General features: G+C 36.4%; 1 protein-coding gene across 16 annotated transcripts in view; it reads left to right on the top strand.

The window, feature by feature from the left end:
• LOC100720927 (constitutive coactivator of PPAR-gamma-like protein 2) overlaps positions 1-24,759 on the top strand; it is a 478,018-nt gene that overhangs the window by 323,723 nt on the left and 129,536 nt on the right. For 12 of the 16 annotated variants that reach the window (XR_010046553.1, XR_010046554.1, XM_063245942.1 and 9 more), the window contains one exon: positions 21,842-22,091. The exons of 1 other annotated variant lie outside the window; for it this stretch is intronic. Coding sequence is in view for 11 of the 15 variants with exons in the window: in XM_063245942.1 (XP_063102012.1) it covers positions 21,842-22,091 (250 nt within the window). In the remaining 4 variants the exon portion in view is untranslated. Of the gene's footprint in view, positions 1-16,022; positions 16,086-17,090; positions 17,584-21,841; positions 22,092-24,759 lie in introns of those variants that run through there. 3 more of the 16 variants (XR_010046555.1, XR_010046556.1, XM_063245948.1) reach the window with 3 other exon arrangements.

Here is a 24,759-nt window from a genome sequence, read left to right as displayed (position 1 = left end):
ATAAACAGACATGAATAACCAAATAAGCACTAACACAGTTGAAGTGGGAGACCTTAATACGCCACTCTCACAGATAAATACAACAACTAGACAAAAAATCAAATACTAAAATTACAACCAGCCTGTGAAAAAATGTACTTGGCAGAATGTTGTGTACCCCAAAACATCAGAATGCATATTTTTGTCAGCTATACATTGGATGTTCTCCAAAATAGACCAAATAGCCGACAAAACATTTATGTAAATGTAGAGGAACTGAAATAATTCCTTGCACACTGTCTGACCATAACACAATGAAACTTGAAATCACAGAAACTGCAGAAACATATGGAAATTAAACAACATGGGTCTGAACAACCAGTGGGTCAGCATACAAAATTAAACATGAAATTACACAGTGTGTACAATTAAATGATAATGCCAAAAGAACATATTAAAACTTTTAAAAATTATTATAAAGAGAATAAAGCCAGGCAAAATAAAACAGAATAAAGCAAATCAACGCAAAACAGTGTATTATGGGATTTCAAAACTACAAAAATCAGCAGTTGCTAACATATTGACACTTGTATTCAACATAGTTGCCCATGCCATCAGATAGAATAAAAACAAACAGCAGAATAGAATTAATAAAAACAAAAGAATGAATGCAACACAGGACTTCAAAACCAGATAATAGTAAATCCCAAATGGCTACCTTGATATATCTTGTTATCACTGAAATAGCTCCCCATGCCATCAGATATAATAAAATCAAACAAGACAATAAAACCAAATCAGACAATGAAAACGATACAGTACTTAAAAACAAGATAATAAGGAATTAACAGTGGATGTCACCTTCAGAAGGAGATCCCCCATAGATGCTGTATTGAGTATTGTTGCCTTTTTTTTGAGTATTGTTGTCTTAATAGATGATTAGAGGCTACCAGCTTTAGGGCTGCAAAGTCAATGAAACACTAGTTGTGTTTTACTTCAATAGCTATCATCTCAGCCTGTGTTTCTCAAACATATTGAAACTTCTGGAACACAATTTAAGTAGGCCTAAGAGGAGCATTTATAGTGATAAACTCTCACATCAGGAAAACAAAACAAGCTCAAAAAGCACCTAATGTTGAACCTCAAACTTCTAGAAAAAGAAAAACAAATCAAACCCAAAGCTCATACAAAGGAGGAAATTATAACGATAAGAGCAGAAATTAATGCTAGAGGAAAGAAATACAAAGAATCAATGAATCAAAAAGTTGTTTCTTTAAAATAATAAAATTAATAAACTATTAGCCAACATTATCAAAAAAGAGAAAACAAAAAACACAGTGTCAAGCAATTAGAAATAAAAAGTATTAACAAATCTTACAGTAACTCACAGAATCATCAGTTACTATTATGAGAACCTATATTCTAACAAGATGGAAAACACAGAAGAAATGGAAATATTTCTAGACACAATCTGATGGCCAAAAATAAATCAAGATATAAAAATTCTAAATACTGCAGTATCAGACAATAAAATTGAAAACATAATTTAAAAATTACCAACAATGGAAGGCCCAGGTGCTCACAGATTCATAGTAGATTTATACAAGAAATTTAGAAAAGAACTAATGTTCAAACTCTTTAAGGAAATTTAAAGGAAAGCAATACTTCCAAAATCACTTCTAGAAGCAAATATTACCCTGATTCCAAAACCAGTGAAGAACTCAGCTGAAAAACAAAATTATAGGCCAATCACCCTAATGATCATAAATGCAAAAATCCTCAATAAGGTATGGAGTGCAGCAAATTATCAAGAAGATTATACACTATGACCAAGGTGAATTCATTCCAGAGTTACAAGGATGGTTGAAAATATGCAAGTCAATAAATTTAATATACCATATTAACATAACAAAAGATAAAAACCCATGATCTTTGCCAGCATGGGCAAAGAAAAACAGCCACATGCACCCCATGCACCTGGAGGCTGCCTTTGGAGCTTCTTCACATAGGCAGCCAGTGTTAGTCAGGAGAATCAGACAAACACTCCCTGTGCACCTGCCACCTTTGGGGGAAATCCTGGTGTCACTGAGAGAATAAGCTACCCTGCCATCACCTGCCTGTGTCCACTGGGAAAGCCTCAATGTAGCCTCATGGGTCTGGAGGAGTCCACCCCATGCCCCACTACTGCCCCAAGAAGCTGGATTCAGAGAAACCCAGGTACCTGGACATTCCTCTACACTTCAGAGAGTCAGCAACATGAGAAGCTCCTGCGACTGTACTACCAGTTTCTTGGGAGGAACTTGGGAAAATGTCAAGGAGAAGAAGCAAAAGGCAATCTCAGACCTCCAGCTTACACCGAACAAGTCTGGGAGATACAGCAATGGAATCAAATAGTATTCACACACCTGAAATCACTGATACAGAACTGAATTAAAGAAACTTCATGAGGCTGTAAATGTAATTAGATCAGAAATAATATCTGGTAAAAGAAGAATTGAAAAACAGAATGAAAGAATTGCTTAGGATATCTAAAGAAGCCATGATTAAAAAAAGAGGAGCATAGGAAAGTGATGGAAACCTCAAATGAACAATAATATAAGAATGAATTTCAATCCATGAAATAGATTCAAAGAGACCCAAGAAATTTAAAACTCCATCGAAAACTGGCAAAACTTCTTGAAAGAGACTGAAGATAGTCTTACAGAGCTTGAAGACAGGATCACAGTTAGCGATCATGAAAGAAAAGGTCTCTTAAACATAACAAGTAACCAGGAAATAACAATTCAGTGGCTCAAAGGGGACACAAAGAAAAATAATTTAATAGTGAGAGACATCAGTGAAAAAGCAGGGGCCAACACAAATGACATAAAGAGGCTATTTACAGAATTACAGCAGAAAACTTCCCAAGCATGGGTAAAGTATGTGGCATACAGATAAGTGAGGCATATAGGATTCCAACCAGCCATAACCAAAGTAAATCTATACCCAGACATATAATAAACAAGATCCTGGAAATTCAGCACAAGAATAAAATATTAAAGGCTATTAGAGAAAACACAGATCACCTATAAAGGAAAATCCAGCAGAACCATGGCAGACTTTTCAACACAAACCATCAAGTTCAAAAGATCGTGGAGTGACATTTTTCAAATCCTGAAAGAAAACAACTTCTAACCCAGATCGATGTACCCTAAACACCATCTTTCAAAATTTATAGAAAAATAAGGTACTCCCTTGATAAATAACAGCTGAAGGAATTCATGACTACCAATTCAACCCTATAAAAAGATCTCAAGGATATTCTAGAGAGAGATAAAGATGTCCATGGTACCAGCAACAGCAGCAGAGTGGGATTGCTAAACAGGGGAGGTTGTTGAACAAAAAGTAGGGAGCCAACAGCAGGAGGATAGCATGGCAGAGACAATCCAATGCATGCCAGTTGTAATCATTAATGCAGATGGCCTCAATTCAATAAAATGAAACAGTGAGAGTGGATCAAGAAATAAGATCCATCAATATTCTGTATACAAGAAACACATTTAAGTCAAAAGGAAATTCGTACACCAAATTTCAAAGGGGAGAAAACAATTGTTCCATGTAACAGGAAGCCAAGAAGAAGGCAGGGTTAACTTTCCCATCAACCACAGAATGAATAAGAAAGATAAAGGCATTTTTATACAATGGAAAGCTATTCAGCTATAAAGAAGGATAATCTCGAGGCTCTTATACGTAGTGGTATTCAACTTGAGATCTTGCTCATGGGTGAAATGATTTGGACTCATGTGTGAACATCATGTTATCTCATGGCATAAAGTGAAGGAGTTAGTTGGATCCAAAAGATATGATAGATATTATGAAAGTGATAGGGGAGGAAACATCTAAAAGGGGAAAGTGGTAACCATTGTTAATTTCTTATTATCTTGTTTTGAATTCCTGTATTGTTTTCATAGTTTTGTTAGGTTTGGTTTTATTCTGTTTTGTGTTATTAAATATTACTATCTGATAGTATGGACAGCTATTTTGAAGATGACAGGCTGTATTATGGTAGCCATTATTGATTTCCTATATCTTGTTTTGAAGTCCTGTAACACTTTTATTCTTTTGATTGATTTGACTGTGTTTTATTTGATTTTAGTATGTCCGATATGTAGACAGCTATTTTTAAGAAAACAAAAGACACTGTGGTAGCCTTTGTTGATTTCCTATTATCTTGTTTTGAAGTCCTATATTGCTTTCTTGTTCTGTCCTAATTGCCTTTATTCTGTTCTGTTATGTTTGGTTTTATTCTCTTTAAATTTAAAAAAAAACACTAAGCCACAATAAGTCAAGACTGGCTTCTTTAGATATTCATCCTTGGGACAAAATGTTTGTATGTCTTCATGTGTTTTACAAAATGAGTCCTGGAAAAATGTGTTTTTTCTCATTGAGATTTTTAAAATTTGTATTCTAAATCTTGATTTTTGCTGTATAGTATTGTCAGTCTGTTAAAACTATACAAAGTTCTTTAAATGTTTTTGAAAATTCAAATAAATCATTTTTCTTGATTTAATCCTTTTAAAAAATCACACGATCATCTCAGTAGATGCAGAAATAGCATTTGAGAAAGTCCAATACACATTTATGACTTTAAAAAAAAACATAGAAAATTGGAATAGAGGATATGTATCTTAATCTGATAAAAGTTATCTATGACAAACCAACAGCTAATGTTATACTAAATGGTCAAAAACTTAAAACTTTCATTATAAAATCAGAAACAAGAGAAAGATGTCCACTATCATGGTCCTATTCAGTATAGTTCTGAAAACATTAGTTAGAGCAATTAGTCAAGAGAATGAAATAAAAGGAGTTAAGGATAGGGAAGGAAGAAGTTAATTTATTGTTATTTAAAGATGGAATAATACTCTACATAGAAGACTCCAAAAGCTCTATCAAGAATTCTAGATCTAATAATCAAATATAGTAGTGCAGCAGGATACAAAGTCAAGCCTGAAGAATCAACAGCAATTCTATACACAAACAAGAAACTTACTGAGAGAGAAAATTGGGAAATAATACCCTTTTCAATACCACTCCCCCCAAATAAAATACTTAGGACTCAATCTTCCAAAAGAATTAAAAGATATACACATCAAAAACTATACTACTGTAAAAAAGGAGTTCAAAGAAGATATCAGAAAATGAAAAGATGTCCTTTGCTTCTGGATTGGAAGAACCAACCTTGTGAAAATGGCCCTTGGCTCAAAACTATTACACAGATTTAATGCAGTCCCAATTAAAATACCATTAGTATGCCCCTCAGAACTAGAGAAAAGATTCCTAAAATTGATTTGGAACCAGAATAGACCTAGAATAGCAAAAGCAATTCTGAGCGAGAAAGACAAGTTATAGGGCATTATAGTCCTGGACCTGTAAGTATACTATAAAGTTACTGCGGTAAAGTCAATATGGTATTGGAGAAAAAAAGACATGTGGATCAGTAGAATAGCTCAGAAGATGCAAACGCAAGTACAAACACACTAAACTGTCTTGTCTTCGAGAAAGGAGTCAAACATTTTCACTGGAAGAAAGATAGTCTCTTTATCAAATGGTGATGAAAAACTGGCATTCTTTATGCCAAAGACTGATACTAGACGCATGTATATTACCATGCACTAAACTGAAGTCAAAATGGATCAGAGATTTAAATATTAAAACAGAAACACTATCTATACCGGAAGAGAAAATAGATAGCAATTTGAGGACATGGATACAGGCAAAAACTTCATGAGCAAAAACCAGATTGCATAGAAAATACAACAAAAAAATCAAATGATATCTCACCTTATTAAAAAGCTTTTTCACAACAAAAGAAATCACCAACAAAGTGAAAAGAAAACCCACACAGAAAAAAATTATAGCCAGTTTCCCCTCAGGCAAAGGACTTAAATCTAGGATGTATAAAGAAGTGAAAAAAATAGACACCTAAAGTTTGATTTTTAAAATTTATTTTGAAAGTAGTAAAAATGCAACAGCACAAGACAGAACAAAGCCAATCGAGACAATGCAGTGAAATTGGTACAGGATTTCACAGTAGGATACTGGGATAGTAGTAATATGCACTACAGTATATCTCTTTAACTGCATAATAGTTGTCCAGTCAATTAGGTGTAGCAAAATTAAACCAAAAGTAGAACATTATAAAAACAACTGAGAATACTGAATGGTTCAAAAGAAACACAACAAAACAGTGAAAACAACCTGTGCCTTCAAACAGAAGATAGAAGGAAATCCCCCATATTTGCTATACTGCATATGGTCATCCTCCCAAGAGATGCTGAGACATCTATCCCCAGTAGCTATGAAGGGAGGAGGCAGGCCAGGGAAGAGTGCTTGATTTTCAGCCCTCGTGGCAGTAAGCTGACAGGTAATGGTTCTCCTCCAGGCCCATGCTGCAGGAGCTTACCAATAGGGCGAGTGAATAAGCTGCCTGAGTCCCACCATGGCCAGATCTCGGGAGTTCTGGTTCTCCTCCTGGCCCTTGCCATAGGCCCTTACCAAGAGGGAGGGTGAATAAGCTGCCCGAGTCCCACCATACCTGGATCTCGGGAGTTCTGGTTCTTCTCCTTGTCCTCGCCACAGGTACCTACCAAGAGGGTGGGTCAATAAGCTGCCTGAGTCCCATGGCCAGATCTCGGGAGTTCTTGGTGTCCTCCTGGTCCATGCCGCAGGGGCTTACCCAGAGGGACACCTCAAGTTTGAAGAACCAATCCAAAAATGGGTATCTCTGGTGAATGCACACTTTTCTGATGAAGAAATACAAATAACAAATAAATATATGAGAAATGTTTAATACCGTTATGAATTGAGAGATGCAAAGTAAAACAACACTGAGATTTCACCTCACCTCCCAAAAAATGGCTATCATCAAAAATCCACTGAAAGCAAATGTTGGCAGGGCTGTGCAGAAAAAGGAACACTTCTCTACTCTTATTGGGAGTGTGGACTGGTGCAACCACTGGAAAATTGGTGTGGAGATTCTTCAAAAAACTAGGAGTAGAGGTCCCATTCAACCCAGTTATTCTCCTTCTGGGTATCTTCCCAGAATTAAAAACATCATAACACAGTGATATATGTGCACCCATGATTAATAGTGGCACAGATTGTTAATAGCTAAATCTTTCAAATAAACCAAATGCCCATCAACTGAGGAATGGATAAAAAGATGTGTTTTTTTAATATAATGGACTACTACTCATCTGTAAAGAAATATAAACCTGAGACTTTTATAGGTAAAGGGAAGCAAATACTTGTGAATAAAATAAATCAGACTGACATGTGTAAACACTGTATTGTCTCACTAGTATGAGTGTCTGAAAGAGTAAACATGATCCAAAATGCACAATAGATTTTGTAAATAGGGAAGAAACTTCAAATTAAAAGAAAAACTGTGATGGGAGAATGGGAATTGGAAGTAAGAGAAAGACTGTTAAGATAGTTATACAGCTAGTTTGTCTTGGTTCATTGAGGGAAAAATTTTATGTTAGTAATTTTCTGAATAATGTTTGATGCCTATGTCTTGTATTCTGAACAGCTACTCTGAATATAACAATACACAATGTGGTGATCACTGTTACTCTCCTATTAGTCTGCTTTAAAACTATTTTATTGGTATTTATTTTTTCTGTTTAGAATTACAGAAATTACAATGTGAATCAACAAAAAAAGACTGAAGAGTAAGCAAGACCTGGTAGAATTATAAAAAAGATCTAATATTTGTATTGTTGGGTTCTCAGAACTGGAGAAAAAATAAAACTTCAGAAGTACTTAAAGAAATAATGGCTGGGATAGCCTCAAATTTAGACCTACAGATTTGAGAAATTGCATAATAACCCTCCAAAAATCCATATCAAGGTAGATCATGGTCAAACTTTCCAAAGTTAATGAAGTTATTGAAATGAGCCAGATACAAATGATGCTTTATTTATAGGGAAAAAATAATTCATTATCAAGCACGAAAATCTTGTAATAATGAAGGAAAATTATGATAATGTTGCACAAGCAAACTAACCTAAGAAAATATCTAAAGGTAGCAATTTTTATAGTGTTATTTTTGAAACAAGATATTTATATCTGGCTCAAGCTATTCTCAAACTGCCAGGAGCAAATAACTGTCTTAGCCATATATGAGTAGCTGAGATTACAGACTTGCACGACCCTGCCCAGCTAAGGTAGTTCTTTATACAGAAAGAAAATGATTTTTAAAAAATCACTTGGTAGTGATGTGTACCTATAGTCTCAGTGCTCAGCAAGCTCAAGTAGGAGGATTGTGAGTTTGAGGCCTTCCTGGGGTATATAGTGAACTCAGAGTCCCCCTGAACTACATAGTAAATACAAAGTCACCTTAGATTATGTAGTGAGACCCTGTCTCAAAAAACAATCAAGGGGCTGGGGATTTAGCTCAGCGGCATAAGCACCTGCCTTGCAAGCAGGCAGCCATGAGTTCGATCCCTGGTACTGATAAAAAGGAAAAAGAAAAAAAAATCAAAAAGTGAAAGAAGAATGTTAGAACATCAAGAAACAAAAAATAGGAGAAAAAAAAAGTATAGCTAAACAAATAGACTTGCCTTGTTTTGAATTTCTAAGTTATGTTTTACCTTGAAAATTGTAGCACTGCTTAACAGGTTTCTCAGTGTATTGAGAGAAAATTTTTTGTTTTGGTTTTTGAGACAGAGTTTCACTATCTAGTTCAGGCTGGCCTTGAACTTATTCTGTGTCTCAAGCTGTTCTGGAACTCACAAACTTTGCAGAGAAAATACATTATACAGTTAAAAGTGTCATAAGGTAACTAGACAGGCTGGCATATGCCTGTAATCTCAGCACACAAGCAGCTGAGGCAAGAGAGTCTCTATGAGCTTGAGGCCAGTCTGGGTTACATAGTGAGTTCAAGGACACCCTGTAATATATACTGAGTTCCTGTCTCAAAGATAAATAAATAAGTAAATAAATAAGCAATTTCATAGGTCATAGGAAAATAACATATGCAAGTTTTCTGTTCTTGACTTGAAACTTGTAAAATGTCAGTACCAGTAGGCCATAAGTTAAACATATAATTTATTAACTTTTTGATATTGATGCTAAGATTCTACCTAGGGCTTTGTACGTTCTTCACATGTACTCTTTATCAGTGAGCTCCCCTTCCTCTCAGGCCCTCTCAGTATCTTTTTTCTATATATTCTACATGTTAAGTTATATACATAATGGAGCTGGAATAGCTTGGTGGCAAATCTTGTGACTAGCATGCACAGGTCTGGTGTTCAATTCCCAGCCCTCTCCTAAAAAATATACAGAGATATAAGTAAAACTATAATGTTTAAATTAAAATGAAATCCTAAAATATGTTCAAGTAATCCACAGGAAAGGGAGAACAAGAAAGCAGAAAAAAAAACATAAAATGATAGCCTTAATCTGTAATATATCATTAATTATATAAAGTAAATTTATTCCATACCAGTTTGGATAAACGTATGGCATGTGTGCTATTCATTTGTTTTAAGACGAAAGATGTTAAAATATGAGTTCTTTTTTTGTAAACTAAAACCTCAGTATTCAGGTTTAATTGCAGTTTTCACACTTTGTAATAAGCAATTTCATTATAGGTTGCAGTTTGGGCATTTATCTCTAAAAGGTTTGCCATCACTGCTCTATAACAATTAAAATGAAGTTATTAGGACACAAAAGAATCAAGACCTAATTATATGAAGCCTACAAAAACTTCACTTGAAATATACATACTATCAATAGATTGAATATAAAAGGATAGAAAATGAGCTACCATGCAAACCTTAATCAAAAGAAAGCAGAAATGGCTGTATTAATACCACATGTAGTAGACTTCTGAGAAAAGAAACTTTCCAGGAACAGCGAGAGAGATTATATAATTGAAAAAGGTTTAATCTATCAAGAAGGCATCCGAGTATTTAATAAGATGTATCAGCAAAGCCTGGGGATTTAGCTCAGAGGCTTAAGTGCCTTCCTGGCAAGCATGAGGTCATGAGTTTGATCCCCAGTACCAAAAAAAAAGATGTATCACCAAGTAACAGAGCCACAAAATATGTGTTACAATAGCTGCAATACCTGAAAGGAGAAATTTTAAAAATCCACAATTACAGAGGTGTCAACTTCTCTTTCAGTAATGGGTGGAACTGCTAAATAGAAACTCAACAGTGTACAGAGGAAATTAACAACCAAATTGACAAATAGGCCCTAACTAACTCTTATCAAATATGTAACCAGAGTGCAATATACATTCTTTTTGTGCACTGATAGTATATGCTAAGACAGATCACATCATTGGTCACAAAACAAAACTTAATAGTTTTTAGATCACTGAAATGTATACAGAGCATTTTGTTTGTGATACTGGAAATTGAGCCCAGGGCCTTAGTATTGAAATACATCCCAGCCCTTTATTTTTGAGATGAAGGTCTTGTTTAGTTACCCTTTTGGGGATCTAATTTGTGATCCTCCTGCCTCAGCCTTCTAGAGTGATGGAATTACATATATTACCACACCCAGCATACAGAGCTAATTCTTAGACATCTATAAAATCAAACTAGAAATCAATAACAGAAAGACAATAAAAGCTAGGTGTTGTGACACATTTGTAATCCCAGCATTTCGGGACAGTGTGCACTCTTCTATTCAGTGATTTAACACAAATTTAGTAATTTGGTCATCTATTTTACACACTATACATACCATTATATCCTTTAGAGCAATTTCCTTTCACTTTTACAGTATCTATTATACATTTTGGTCCCATTATTCTGTCAGTTCTTATTATTTTTTACACAAGAGAGATAATGTGATATTTACTAATGTGAGTCTTATTTCATTAATGAGGATATTCTCAAGTTGCCTCCATTTACCTATAAAGGGCTCAAGATCATCCTTTTTATAACCTAATAGTATTTCATCATATAAAAATACCACCTTTTTTTCATCCACTCTGTGGTTGATGGGCATTTTGGTTGTTTCCAAGATTTATCTCTCATAAACTGGGCTGCGATGAACTTGAGTGCACATATATCACTATGAGATGACCTTTTCAGTTTTTCTGGGAAAATACCCAGGAAGAGGAATAGTTGCATTGAATGGAACTTCCAATCCTAGTTTTATGAGGAATCTCCACAGTAGTTGCACCAGTCTGCACTCCCACCAACAGTGGAGAAGTGTTCTTTTTTCCCCACATCCTCACCAACATTTGTTATCAGTTGTTTTCTTGATGGCAGCCATTCTTTCCAGGGTGCGATGAAATCTCAGTGCTGTTTTAATTTACATTTCTCAAATGACCAGTGATGGCGAACATTTATTCATATATTTATTTGCCATTTGTATATCTTCATATGAGAAGTGTGTGTTCATCTCCAATGCCCATTTTTGGAGAGGATCTTTGAATTTAGGGGGCTTGATATTTTGTTCTTTATATGTTCTATATATAAGTCCTTTGTCTGAGGGATTGTTGGCTAAAATTCGTTTCCATTTTGTGGGTTTTCTCTTCACTTTGTTGGTGATTTCTTTTGAAGTGCAAAACTTTTTAGTAATATAAGATACCAGTTGTTGATTCTTTGAAATGTTTCCTGTGCCATTTGTGTTTTATTCATGAATTCTCTGCCTACCCCCTATGTATCAAGATTTTTACCTACCTTGTCCTCTGGTAGATTTAGTGTTTCTGTTTTAATAGTTAGATTCTTGATTCCATTTTCACTTTATTTTAGTGTATAGTGATAGGCATGGGTCTATTTTCAGTCTTTGGCATGTGGCAAGCCAGTTTTTCCAATACCATTTATTAAATAGGCTATGTTTTTTCCAGTGAACATGTTTAGCTGCTTTGTCAAGTATAAGGTGGCTGAGTGTCTTTGTAGTAGTGTTTGCAGCTTGTAATCTGCTCCACTGATCCTTAGGTCTATTTCTTTGGCATACCATACTGAACTGCAGCATTGTAGTATAATTTCAAGTCAGGAATTGAGATGCCTCTTGTCTTGCCTTTGTTGTCCAGAATCACCTTTGGCTATTCTAGGTTTCTTCTGTTTCCAGATGAATTTTAGGAATATTGTCTTTAGATCTATGAGGTATGTCAATGGTATTTTGATTGGAAGTGCATTGAATCCCAATGAGAGTGTGGCCATTTTCACAATATTCATTCTTCCAAACCAAGAGCAAGGAATATCCTTCCATTTTCTAATATTCTCTTCAATCTCCTTTTTTAAAGTAGTATAATTTTCAGCATATATGTCTTTTACATTCTTGGTTAGGTTGATTCCTAGGTATTTCATTTTTTGAGATGCTATTGTAAAGGGCAATATTACCATAAATTTTCTTTCATGGAGTTTTTTGTTTGTGTACAGGAATGCTATTGATTTTTGAGTGTTTACTTGTATCCACCTATCCCGCTGAATTTGTTTAGTACCTCTAGTAGTCTTTTAGTGGAGTTTTTGGGGTCCTATATGTAGAGTATCATGTCATCTGCAAATATTGATAATTTAAGTTCTTTTCCTATTTCTCCCTCTTGTCTGATTGCTTTGGCCAATTTTTCCAGAACTATATTGAATAGGAGTGGTGATAGAGGACATCTTGTCTTGTTCCTGATTTTAGAGTGAAGGCTTTCAGTTTTTGTGCATTTAGTATAATGTTGGCTGTTGGCTTGTCATAGATGGCCTTTATGAGACTGAGGTACATACCATTCTGAGTTTCTGTAAGGTTTATATCATGAAAAGCTGTTGGACTTTATCAAAAGGTTTTTCTGCATCTATTGAGATGATCATGTGATTTTTGTTTTTGGTTCTGTTGATGTGGTGTATTACAGTTGTTGATTTGCATATGTTGAACCATTCCTGCATTCCTGGAATAAATTCAACTTGGTCATGGTGCATAATCTTCTTGATGACTTGCTGCATTCTATTTGCCATTAGTTTATTCAGATTTGTTGCATCAATGTTCATTAGTGAGATTGATCTATTTGTTTAGGGTCTTTCTCTGGCTTTGGTATCAGAGTCATGCTTGCCTCCAAGAATGAGTTAGAGAGGACTGCTTCTCTTTCAATTTCATTGAAGAGTTTAAGGAGTATTGCTGTTAAATCTTCTCTAAATTCCTCATAGAATTCAGCCATGAATCCCATCAGAACCTGGGCTTTTCTTTGTTTGTAACTTTTTAATCACTTTTTCAGTTTCAGTAGCTGATATTGGGTTATTCAAAAATTTTAAATCTTCTTGATTGAGTTTTGGTAGTTCATATGTTCCTAGAAATCTGTCCATTTCCTCTGTGTTTTCCACCCTATGTGAGTAGAGATTTTCAAAGTAGATGTTCATGATCTTTTGAATTTCCATGGATCTGTAGTAACGTCCTTCTTTTCAGTCCTTATTGCATGGATTTGAGTTTTTTCTTTCTTTCTCTTGATAAGGTTGGCCAGGGATTAATCAATTTTGTTTATTCTCTCAAAAAAACCAGCTCTTTGAGTCATTAATTCTTTGTATTTTTTTTTAGTTTGAATTGCATTAATTTCTGCTCTAATCTTTATAATTTCCTCTCTTCTATGAGCTTTGGGTTTGACTTGCTCTTCCTTTTGTAGAAGCTTGAGATGTAGCATTAGGTTATTTATTTGTGTTTGTTCCATTTTTTGATGTGACTATTTATTGCTATAAATTTCCCTTTTAGGACTGCTTTCATCATGTCCCATAGGTTATGGTATGTTGTGTCTGCATTTTCATTGTATTGTAATTATTGTTTTATTTCTTGTTTAATTTCACCTGTAGCCCACTGGTTATTCAGGAGGTTGTTATTTAATTTCCATGTCTTTATGCAGGTTTTGCAGTTGTTTTGCCATTGATTTCCAATTTTACTGCACTATGATCAGATATTATGCATAGGATAATTTTGTTCCCTTTGCATTTAGTTAAGAATGATTTATGTGTCTGTTTTGGAGATTTATGGTCTGTTTTGGAGAATGTCTCATGTGCAGCTGAGAAGAATGTATATTGTGATGTGGTTTGGTGGAACACTCTGTAAACATTCACTGAGTCCAATTGATCACAGGTATGATTCAGTTCTGTTATTTCTTTGCTGACTCTTTGTCTAGTTGATCTATCTCTTTGTGACAGCGGGGTGTTAAGGTCTCCTATTACCACTGTGTTCTTGTGTATTTGGTTTCTCATGTCCATTACTATTTGTCTTATATACTTGGGTGCTCCTGCATTTGGTGCATATATATTTATACTTGTTTGTTCTTCTTCTTGCAGTTTTGCATTTACAAATATGTAGTGGCCTTTTAAATGTCTTTTAATCCTTTTAGATTTGAAGTTCACTTTGTCTGCAAACAGAATAGCTACCCCTGCTTTTCTCTGGGTTCCTATTGCATGGAATACTCCTTTCTATCATTTGACATTTAATCTATGGGCTTCTTTTTGAGTCAGATGTGTTTCTTGTATACAGTATAGTGTGGGATTCTATTTCTTTTTCTTTCTGGGTTTTTTTTTTTTTTTTTTTTTTTTGGTACCGGGGACCAAACTCATGACCATGTGCTTACAAGGCAGGTGCTTATGCTGCTGAGCTAAATCACCAGCCCAGGATCCTTTTTCTTGATCCATTCTGTCAACCTGTTTCTTTTGATAGGTGAGTTGAGCCCATTTATATTTATGGGTATCACTGATATGTATTTTTTTTTTTGGTCTTTTTTTTTTTCGTTTTTATTGGTACCAGGGATTGAACTCATGACTGCCTGCTTGCAAGGCAGGTGCTTATGCCACTGAGCTAAATCCCCAGCCCCACACTGATATGTATTGGCTTGACTTTGCCATGTTGTGTTCCTATTGTTGGTTTCCTGCTTTTCTCCCTTGTTTTTTCTTGTCCAGCCGGGTAGTTTCTTTCTGTTGTTGTTCTGGAGATTGTGATCATTTTTATTTCTATCTAACATGTCTTTCAGTACTCTTTCTAGGGTTAGTTTGGTGAACATGAATTTCTTCAGTTGTTTTTGTCATGGAAGTATCTTGTTTCTCCATTAAATTTGAAAGATAGTTTTTCTGGGTACATCAGTCTGGGTTGAATGTTGTTTCCTTTTGGGGTTTGAAATACTTCACATCAAGCTCGTCTTAACCTGAAGGTTTGTGCTGAAAAGTCTGCCATGATTCTAATAGGCTTTCCTCTCTAGGTGTGTTGTGTCTTTTCTCTATCAGCTTTTAGTATTCTGTTTTTATGCTGTTTGTCTGGGTGTAGATTTATGTTGGTTGTGACTGTTTGGCATTCTGTAAGCCTCATTTATATGTATATCACATTTTTTCCCATGTTTGGGAAATTTTCTGCTGCTTCTACTGTGAATAGTTTAGTTATATCATTTGCATTGATTCATGCAGCATCTTCACTGATGCCTATTAGTCTTACATTGTTTCTCTTGGCATCATCTTTAAGCTTCTGGATTGTCATTTCGTGCTGCTTTGTTGTTTTTATAAGTTCCACCCATTCATGATCTCTATTTGCAATCCTCTCATAAGGTCCAAAATTGTATCCTCAGCTTCATTTAAACAATTTTGCCAGCTTTCAATAGAATTTTTTGTTCCTTGGATATCTCTTTGAATTTGTTTCATGGATTCTGCTTGTTTTTTACATTGTTCATTCTAAGTTTCAATCAATTTCCCATGCTCCTGTGGTTTTTTTTTTTCCTTATCTATTTCTTCTCTAGCTACGTTCAGCAACTTATTTACTAAGGTTGTTCTTTCTGTCTTTTATAAGACATTATTTCTCATTTGATTTCCTATGTAGCCTCATGGATTTTTTTTTTCTTTACTTCATTTGCTATCTTTTTGGAGATTTCTGGGGTATGACTTTTAAAGTCCTCTATTTTATTGTCACCTATACTTGCTCCTGATGGACTAGATGTTTCAGATTGCATTTTGCCTTTTCGTTTTGTCATTTTCACATTTTGGGTAAATATTTGGTCTTTCAATCTCAACAGTCTCAACTGTCCATAGTATGAATTTTAGGGTCCTACTGTGTGTTTGTTGTTTGTCCAGTTGCTGGGTACCACAATGAAGAGGAGAGGCAATCACCTGAATTCCTCCTACAGGTCGTGTTGGGTGAGTCCTATATTCTTTCTGGGCTAACTAGCCTAGAAGTATTGATGTAGGTCAACTCTTAGTTCCTACTGCTGTTATGTCCTCAGGTTGTTGCAGGTCACCACATCTTCCCGTCTATAGTGTTTGTGTCAGCTGAAGCTCTACTGTGTCACTGGGGGTCTCATAAGCTCTTTTAATTTTCTCCAAGTTGGAGGAGGCCTTATTGGTGCACTCCTCTATCTGTCTGATGTTCTCTGTGCAGAGGAGGGGATTACCCACACTCCTCCCAGGTTCCTCAAGGTCTTACAGTTGGAGGGAATTTCATTTCCACTCCTATTTACGCACTGCAGACCTCTATTTTAGGGGCAAACTCACCACACTGACTGGAGCCTACTGAGGTCTTCTGTTTGGTTGAGGGGTTCCTGAATCTCGCATCCAGCCAGCACAGTAATCTACTGAAGTCCAAGATTCTGGGAGAAGGGGTTAGATCCAGAGATCAATGGTGGTACTAGGTCTAAGAGGTGGGTGGCCTCCCTAAGAGGCAGTGGTCTGAGGCAAGGTGGCTCAGTCCTGCAGAGGGTATCCCAGGCGTGCCTGGCCAAAGTGCAGGCCTTTGGCAGCAGTTGGCTCAGTCATGCCCATGGTGTCCCAAGTGTTCTGAGCCGAGGGGCAGGCTCACGATGGAAGTTCCATGTGACCCACTGGTGCCCGCCTGAGGGGCCGGCCTGCTGCAGTACTCAAAGGCAGCTCAGTCGTGCAGGGGTGGGGTGTCCCTGGTGTGCCTGGCCAAGTGGCTGGCCTGAGGCCGCAGTCAGAGGGTGGCCCGGGGTGCCTGGCCTAGGGATGGGCCCATGGTGGCAGTCCTGAGGCAGCTCAGTCATGCGGGGTGGGGGGATAGAGACTACAACCAATTCTTTAGAAAGCTGCAAAAGCACTTCCTAGTATTGATAGTATTTTTAATTGTGCTGGATTAACTATAAATTCATAATTAAATAGGTTCATACGTTTAAACAAATTACTTTCCAGAATGGCACTACCTTTTTATACTCCCACCAGCAATTTATGAAAGATCAGTTTCCAGCAGTCATTGAACCTAATTGTAAGACTTATTATGTTGCTACAGTAATTCTAAAACACAGAAATCTCAAAAGTGAGTATTTTTTCAATATTTTTTATTACTACATGTTTTCAGTACATATTGATTACATTCTTGTGGAGAGTTGGTATTTGTACCTAATACATCTCGATTGTTTTTTTACCCCTTTTCCTTCTCAAAACTGGACATTACAAAGACAATCTGATTAGCAAAAATCAGCCGGGCATGGTGGCTCACACCTGTAATCTCAACACATGGAGGAGTAAGGCAGGAGGATCACCGTGAGTTTGAGGCCAGTTTGGGCTACATAAGCAAGTTCAAGTCCAACCTACACAGCATGGCGAGACCTTGTCATGAAAACAAACAAACAAAAAACAAGAAAGAAAGAAAGAAAGAAAGAAAGAAAGAAAGAAAGAAAGAAAAGGAAAGAAAGAGAAAAGAAAATCAGCAAATATCATGCACAGACATTTCACTAATGCAGGTAAACATATTGCAAATAAAATGTAAGATGGGTTTAATATCTAACAATCATTAGAGAAATGCAAATTAAAACCACAATGAAATTTTACTACATGCCTATCAAAACAGCTAAGGTGAGTAATAGTGATAATGGTAATAAATGCCGGGGGCGGGTACAGAAAAACTAGCTCTTTTGTAAATTGCTGGTGGAATGTACAGTACAAAGGCACTGACAGTTTCGAAAGTAATTTGTGAGTTTCTGTCAAAAGTAAAAATAGACTTACTGCACATCCTAGTACTTACACTCTTGGGTATTTATCTCAGGAAAATGAAGGCTTACTTTTATGTAGAAACTTGTTCATGAAACAGCTTTTTATTCTTTGTTCACTGAGGATCAAACCCTGGCCTTGTGCATGCTAGGAGAACACGAAAAGCTTTACTTTTATTTATTTATATATAATATTGTGTTTTTTTTGGTAATACTGAGGACTAAATCTAGGGCCTCATATATGCAAAATAGCTTTTTTTTGTACAGAGAATTGAATTCAGGCAGGCATTATGCCACTGAGCTATTTCCCTCGCCCCAATAGCTTTATTCTCAATAGCTCCAAACTGTATATCCTTCAGTAGGTGAGTGGTTAAGCTATGATACATCAGTGCCACAAAAAATGTAGTTCACTTGAGCAACATGGATCAATCTCAAGGACTTTTTTCCCCTCTTTGGAGACAAAACCTCATTTTGTAGCCCTGGCTGAACTCAAAATCATGACATTAAATCCTGCCTCAGCCTCCCAAATTCTGGGATTACAGAAATGCACCAGCAGACCCCACCTTCAAGGTTATTATTCTGTGTGAAAATGCCTGTCACAAAATTCTATCCTGTCTGATTCCGTTTTTGTAACATTTTGAAAATGACAAAATTGTAAAATGTAGTATAAATTAATGTTACCATGAGTAAGGATGGTGCTAGAAAGTATTTGATGTGACTGTAAAGTACAGCCCACTAGAAATCTATGGTCATGGAACTGTTTATTTATTCATTTATTTTTTTATGAGAGGTTCTTTGTTCTTCAGTTACCTAGGCTGGTTTGAAATTTGTCAAACTTAACCCATCCTCCCATTTCAACCTTTCAAGTAGCTAGGATTACAGGCATACAGTACTGCACTTAGCTAGTTTTCTGTCTTTAGTCTAGTCTAGTCTAGTCTAGTCTGGTATGGATCTCACTATATATAACCCTTGAATGTGCTGTGTAGTCCAGGCTGGTCTGTAACATCAGATCTTCCTGCCTGAGCCTTCTGAGTGCTGAGATCATAGTGTCACCATGCCCAGCTAGTCCTTTATATTGATTGCAGATGTGGCTACATGGATCGGCATGACATACCATAGTTCCCTGAAAATTTAAGACCAGTCTTAAATTATTTTGCTCAGAAGATGTGCAGGGCTCATTTTTAGGGGAATGTCATTTTTTCATGTACAACAGTCTATATCTATTCATATACAAAAGTAAACACTCATGTATAAATATTACATTTTTTTCAGGTACAGTTGTTATCTTTTTCAGAAACATTTTCATAACTCTCCAAACCCAGAATTCTGGTCTGAATTTCTTATGACTCCATTTGCTATAGAACCATTGGCCCCAATCTCTTATGTCCAGCAGTAGAACTCTCCATAAACCAGAACTTCTTATCTGTGTATCTTGCTTGTAGTGCATTGGAAATGCAGCTGTCAGTGATTTTCACAGATGAATTCTTCACCCAGGTCTCAACCTCTTGCAGGATAGCCTTCAGTTTCCATTATGTCAAGTGTCAATTGAAGACTTACGAGAAGGAAGTGGCAGCAAGAATAATGGTTCATAGAGAAGTGACAAAAAATAATAAGCACCAAAATTTTAAAAAATAATTGTTTCACATAAGTGCATTAAGTACATCAGTTATACCATGCAGAGTATTGAATTATGAAGATTCATATTAGACTCAAGCATGCCTGTTCATTATTAATTATGCACATTATTTGTGCATGGGGTTTGTACTCTAGTTGGTTATTTGACAATGACTCTTGAGTTCATCTGTTTCCATTGGTATTTACCTCTCATCCCAAGGCACTTTTGGGTATTTACAAATGCTTAATTATAATTTATATCATCATTTGCTTTAAATATTGTCAATATTATTTATGTTTAATTATACTTTATAATTCAATATGTCCATCATGGGCTCACTATATATAACCCTTGTGCATGTACTAAATGTGTCTGACTGATGGTCTTTCGTTTTGTCATTTTCCTATATTTCTGTGTTTCTAGTGTTTCGAGTTTTATTCTAAGGCTTCCCCCGGGTCTGTTGGAAATCCTCTTCTATGCCCTCAGCCCTGGGACTCTGGCACCCAGTTCCCTGGATTTATAGAGGGTCACTGTGTGTGTGAAGCAGGTCTTGACTTGGGCTTATTTTGGGGTATATGGCTTATATTACAAGCATCCTGATAAATCACGCTAGGGCTTATTTTCTAGTTTAGGTCTTATTATCAAGCAAATATGGTAGAACTACACACACATATTGTTACAATATCGATTCCTGGGCTTTGGTGTCATAATTATTTAAGATGTAACCAGTAGAAGGAACTAGGTAATGTATACACAGAACTTCCTGTTGCTTTTGCAACTTCTTATGAATTTATAATGATTTCAATCAAAGAAGATTATTTACAAAACAACACTTTTGACACTGGATAGAGGTTAGTGATAGAGCATTCAACAACCATGCTTGAGCTCTGAGTTTTGCTCCCCAGTACTGCAAAAAAGATGTTTTAAAGAGCACTCTGATGGCTGTGAAGCATGGGTTTCAGAAAAACCAAACCGGATGAACATAGGAACAAATAGGATGGAGACTTCTGTCAAGTGAAAAGTGCTCTCTGGACTATTGCATTATTTGTTGTTTTAGAGAAGAGGAGACTGGAGGAAGGGAGACTGGGTTAGGAACATCAGGACCCTGGTAAAAAAAATATGTTTTGGGGGTTAATGAGAAAGAGGACTCTGGCATGATTACTAAATCTCTAATTTGAGTGATTGAGTAGACAGTAAGCATCTGAAATGAAAGAAACCCAAAAGGCACATGTGATAGCACGTGCCTGTAATTCCAGCTACTTGAGAGGATCATAAATTTTGAGTCCAGCCTGGCCAATTTAGTGAGCTCTTATTTCAAAATTTAAATGAGGAGGACTGGGGATCTAGTTGAGGTTTTTTTTTTTTTTGAGACAGGGCCTTGCTATGTAGTTCATGCTGGCCTTGAACTATGTAGTCTAGGCTGTCCTTGAACTCACGGTGATTCCTCCTGCCTCAGCCTTCTGAGTGCTGGGATTATAGGCATGTGCCACCACACCTGTCAGATTCACTGTTTTATAAGTTTATCACCATAGTTTAGAAGCCCGAGAAGCCATATTTTTCTGGTCTGTTATCTTTTTAAATCTAAAAACTGTTTGACTTGGAGGAGTTATTGTTATGATTTCTTTTTTTGAGATAAAAGTCTAGCTACATTTCCTGAACTGACCCTAATTTCCTGGGCTCCAGTGATCCATCTGCCTAAGGCTGTTGAGTAACTGGGATTGTAGGCATGAATCAACCGTGCCAGCATGTTGATGTTTTGAGAATTTTGTGAAATCCCTTAGTCTGTCATGAAACCAAATATTCACATAATGCTTCTTAGACTTCTTTGCCTAGCCTGGTATACCTACTTAAATTCAATGTAATTACAAATTCTATGATACTGGACTTTGATTTTTTTTCTGAAAAATGAATATTGTTTTATAATGTCATCATAATATGTCCCTCTCATGGTCTTTTAACAAAGATTAAGTGAGATAATATATGCAAAATACTTAGAACGTTCCACTACCTAATAAATGCTTGCAACTGGTGTTTACTACTGATAATGATAAAAATTACAATAACAAAAACTTAGAAGAAACTAAGTGTGGTGGTACATGCCTGTATACCCAGAACTTGGGAGGCTGGTGCAAGAAGATTGCCATGAGTTTGAGACTGGCATGGGCTACATAGTGAGTTCAACGTCAACCTGAATTACATAGTGAGACTCTGTCTCAAAAAAAAAAAAAAAAAAAAAACAAAGGAAGATACTGAAATGTGATAGATTCTGTTAGTAATAGCTAGCTATTGAAATGGTCAGATGTTCTACAGCCTACTTTTCCTCCATATCTGTTTTCTAGTTCCTTCAGTGATTCTTAAAGAATGGTCTGCCTATAAAGGGAAGTCACCTCAAACTCCTGAGCTGGTGTCTGCACTGACATTTCGGGAATGGACCTGCCCAAACCTCAAGAAGCTCTGGCTGGGCAAAGCAGTTGAGGACAAGAACCGAAGGATGCGGGCTTTCCTGGCATGTATGAAGTCAGACACACCCAGTATGCTCAATCCAGCTAATGTCCCTACCCATCTGCTACTTATGTGCTGTGTTCTCCGGTAAGCCATGTGACAGGACGATGAACATTTGCAGTTCCTCTAGCTTTTACTTTTTTGACGTTTCATTTAAATAATTGTCTTTATGATATTTCAGGAAGGGAAGATTTTTCTTTTATGTTTGGCTTACACTTCAAATATTACAAATAATTGTTAAGGTATCTCTTCAGTTTATAATACTTTATCATCAGTCCATGCATGACCCTTCATTTGTTTTTTTCTGAGTCGGTCCTCAAAATCCAGTTTCCTTCTCCATTCCATATCTAGTCATCCACTCTTGGATATTTGATGTGTATCTTTTAAAGATATCTTTCATATATTTATTTACACATTTGTATATTCATTCACAGTTCTGTAGTTGTGGATTGTTGTTTGTTTGGGTTTTTTTTGTGTTTTTGGGAGATTTTTGCAGTACTATGGATTGAATTCAGAGCCTTACATATAGTGCACCGTATGTACCACTCAGCTACATCCCCAGCCCTTTTAATTTTGAGAAAGCATCTCACTAAGTTACACAGGTGAGCAGTCCTCCTCCCTCAACTCTTTAGTAACAGGAATTACAGGCAAGGATCACTGGGATTTATTTTTGTTTTGTTAAATCCATTGAACAACCTTTAGGATATGTACTACCTTTGTGATCCTATGTAATAAATTCTCCCTATCCCTGGGTCATAAAGATAGTTTTCTACATTTTCTTATAATTTTATAGTGTCTTCCTTGTCAGGAAGTGTTGTAGTCAGGGGTTGGACACAGAGAACAATTCAGATCAGAACATGGAGTTTATAATATTTTTATAATGGTCACCGAAAGTTAACACAGGAGAATGCAGGAAATCTATCTGCAATACCAAAGACATAGATTATTTAATCAAGAGTCTAAACCCCACGGCAGTGTCCTATATGAGTCCAGATAAAAACCCAGAGCTCAGGACAACACCTCCACGAGTCCAACTGGAAGGCCAGAGCCCACAAGAAGGACTCACGCCAGTCCCTTTTATGGATTCGTGCCAGGAAGACCCAAGGGTCAGTGGTGGAAGCCAGAAAGTCTATGCCAGCAGGATGAAGGAGCTGTGCTAGTGGGATGAGGGTTCTACACTGGAGCCGAGAAGTCACACTCACAACAAAGAGCGGGGCTGTCCTGAAAGGAACCACAGCTGTCCTCATCGACATGGAAACCCCGAGCTCTTCCGACGACAAGCACAGTCGGGTATGTGCCAGGAAGCAGCGTAAGGAGTTCATCCTGGAAACCAGGCAGCACATGTCTTCCCCTCTGGAACCAGGAAGCAATGCTCGATGTGAAGACCAAAGCTTCTCCAGGAGAACCAACAGCTCAGACAGCAACTCGTAGTAGAACACACAATGCCTCCTTAATGCCTCAATCCCTCTCTCCACCGCTCTTCTTCTCCACCTATTTATCCTGACAACCCTCCTCAGGTGGAGCATCTTCTCTCAATGCATGCTGATGTAATCCAGCTGGCATTAAGTTGACCACCAGTTTTCAAACCATAATAGGAAGCAATATAGTGAGTATGCTGAAAAAAATGATCAAATTTTATTTTCTTTAATAAATTTCCTAGTTCCACTTATTAAATGATGCCTTCTTTCTCTACTGACTTCTGTTATCATCTTCTTGTGTACTAAGTTCCCATATATATATGAATCTATTCCTGGATTCTATTTTGCTCTATTTCCTATTTGATCCCTAATCAGTGTCTTATTCTTTTAATTATTAAAGGTTTATAATTTGTCTTAATATCAGTTAGGGCAAATTTGCATCCTTAACTTGTTTCAGAATTGTGCAGCATATTCTTGAACTCATGAACTTTTGTTTATAATTTAGAATTAGTTCAGTACCACCAAAATATTGTTGGCTTTTTTGATATTGTATTCAGTTTATAGATTAACTTGGAGAATGCTGACAACCTTTATGGTGGTGCATATTACCATCTAAACATCATAGTTTACCTCTTCCGTTTATTCAGTTCTCTTCCTTTATGTCTTGGTAGAATTGGGTTTTTTTTCCATAAAAGCATATAATTAAAATTAATTCCTAAGAGCTCGAGATATATATATATATATAGCTGTGATTGTATATAGTATTCTGTTTCTATTCACTTTCCCATTGTTTATTGCTGATTTTGAAGAAATACATTTTGTGCAAGAAGGAGATTAAGTCTATTCTACAAGTCACCTTATTGTAAAAGAACACTGAGCTTTGAAACAGATTAGGCAGAGAGTGGTGGCTCACGCCTGTAATCTCAGTACTACAAATCAGGATATAGCTCAGTGGCATAAGCGCCTGCCTATAATCCCAGCACTCAAGAGGCTGAGACAGGAGGATCATTGCAAGTTTGAAGGCAGCCTGGGTTACAAAATAAGTTTAAGGCCACTTTGAACTGCATCGTAAACTCTGTCTCAAAAAGACAGAAAAAAATACTTCCAAATTTATGGAATATGAATATGGAATATTAAAAGGTATTACATTAAAAGAAACATTGTCATTAATCTCCCTGAAAATATTCCCCTTTGCTTCAGACACTCTTTTATCTCATCATTCTTGTTTCTTTCTGAAACAATTCTTGATGTCCTCTTTCATAAGTGTCTTTATAAGATATGATCAAAATTTGGTGAATTTTGTTGTTGAGTGCCATCCAACAGAAAGGCAGACTTGT

Source organism: Cavia porcellus, unplaced genomic scaffold, assembly GCF_034190915.1.
Source record: "Cavia porcellus strain 051 isolate PalLab524CR breed Dunkin Hartley unplaced genomic scaffold, mCavPor4.1 scaffold_3, whole genome shotgun sequence".
Classification (NCBI taxonomy): Eukaryota; Metazoa; Chordata; class Mammalia; order Rodentia; family Caviidae; genus Cavia; species Cavia porcellus.
This window is presented reverse-complemented; position numbering and strand designations above follow the sequence as displayed.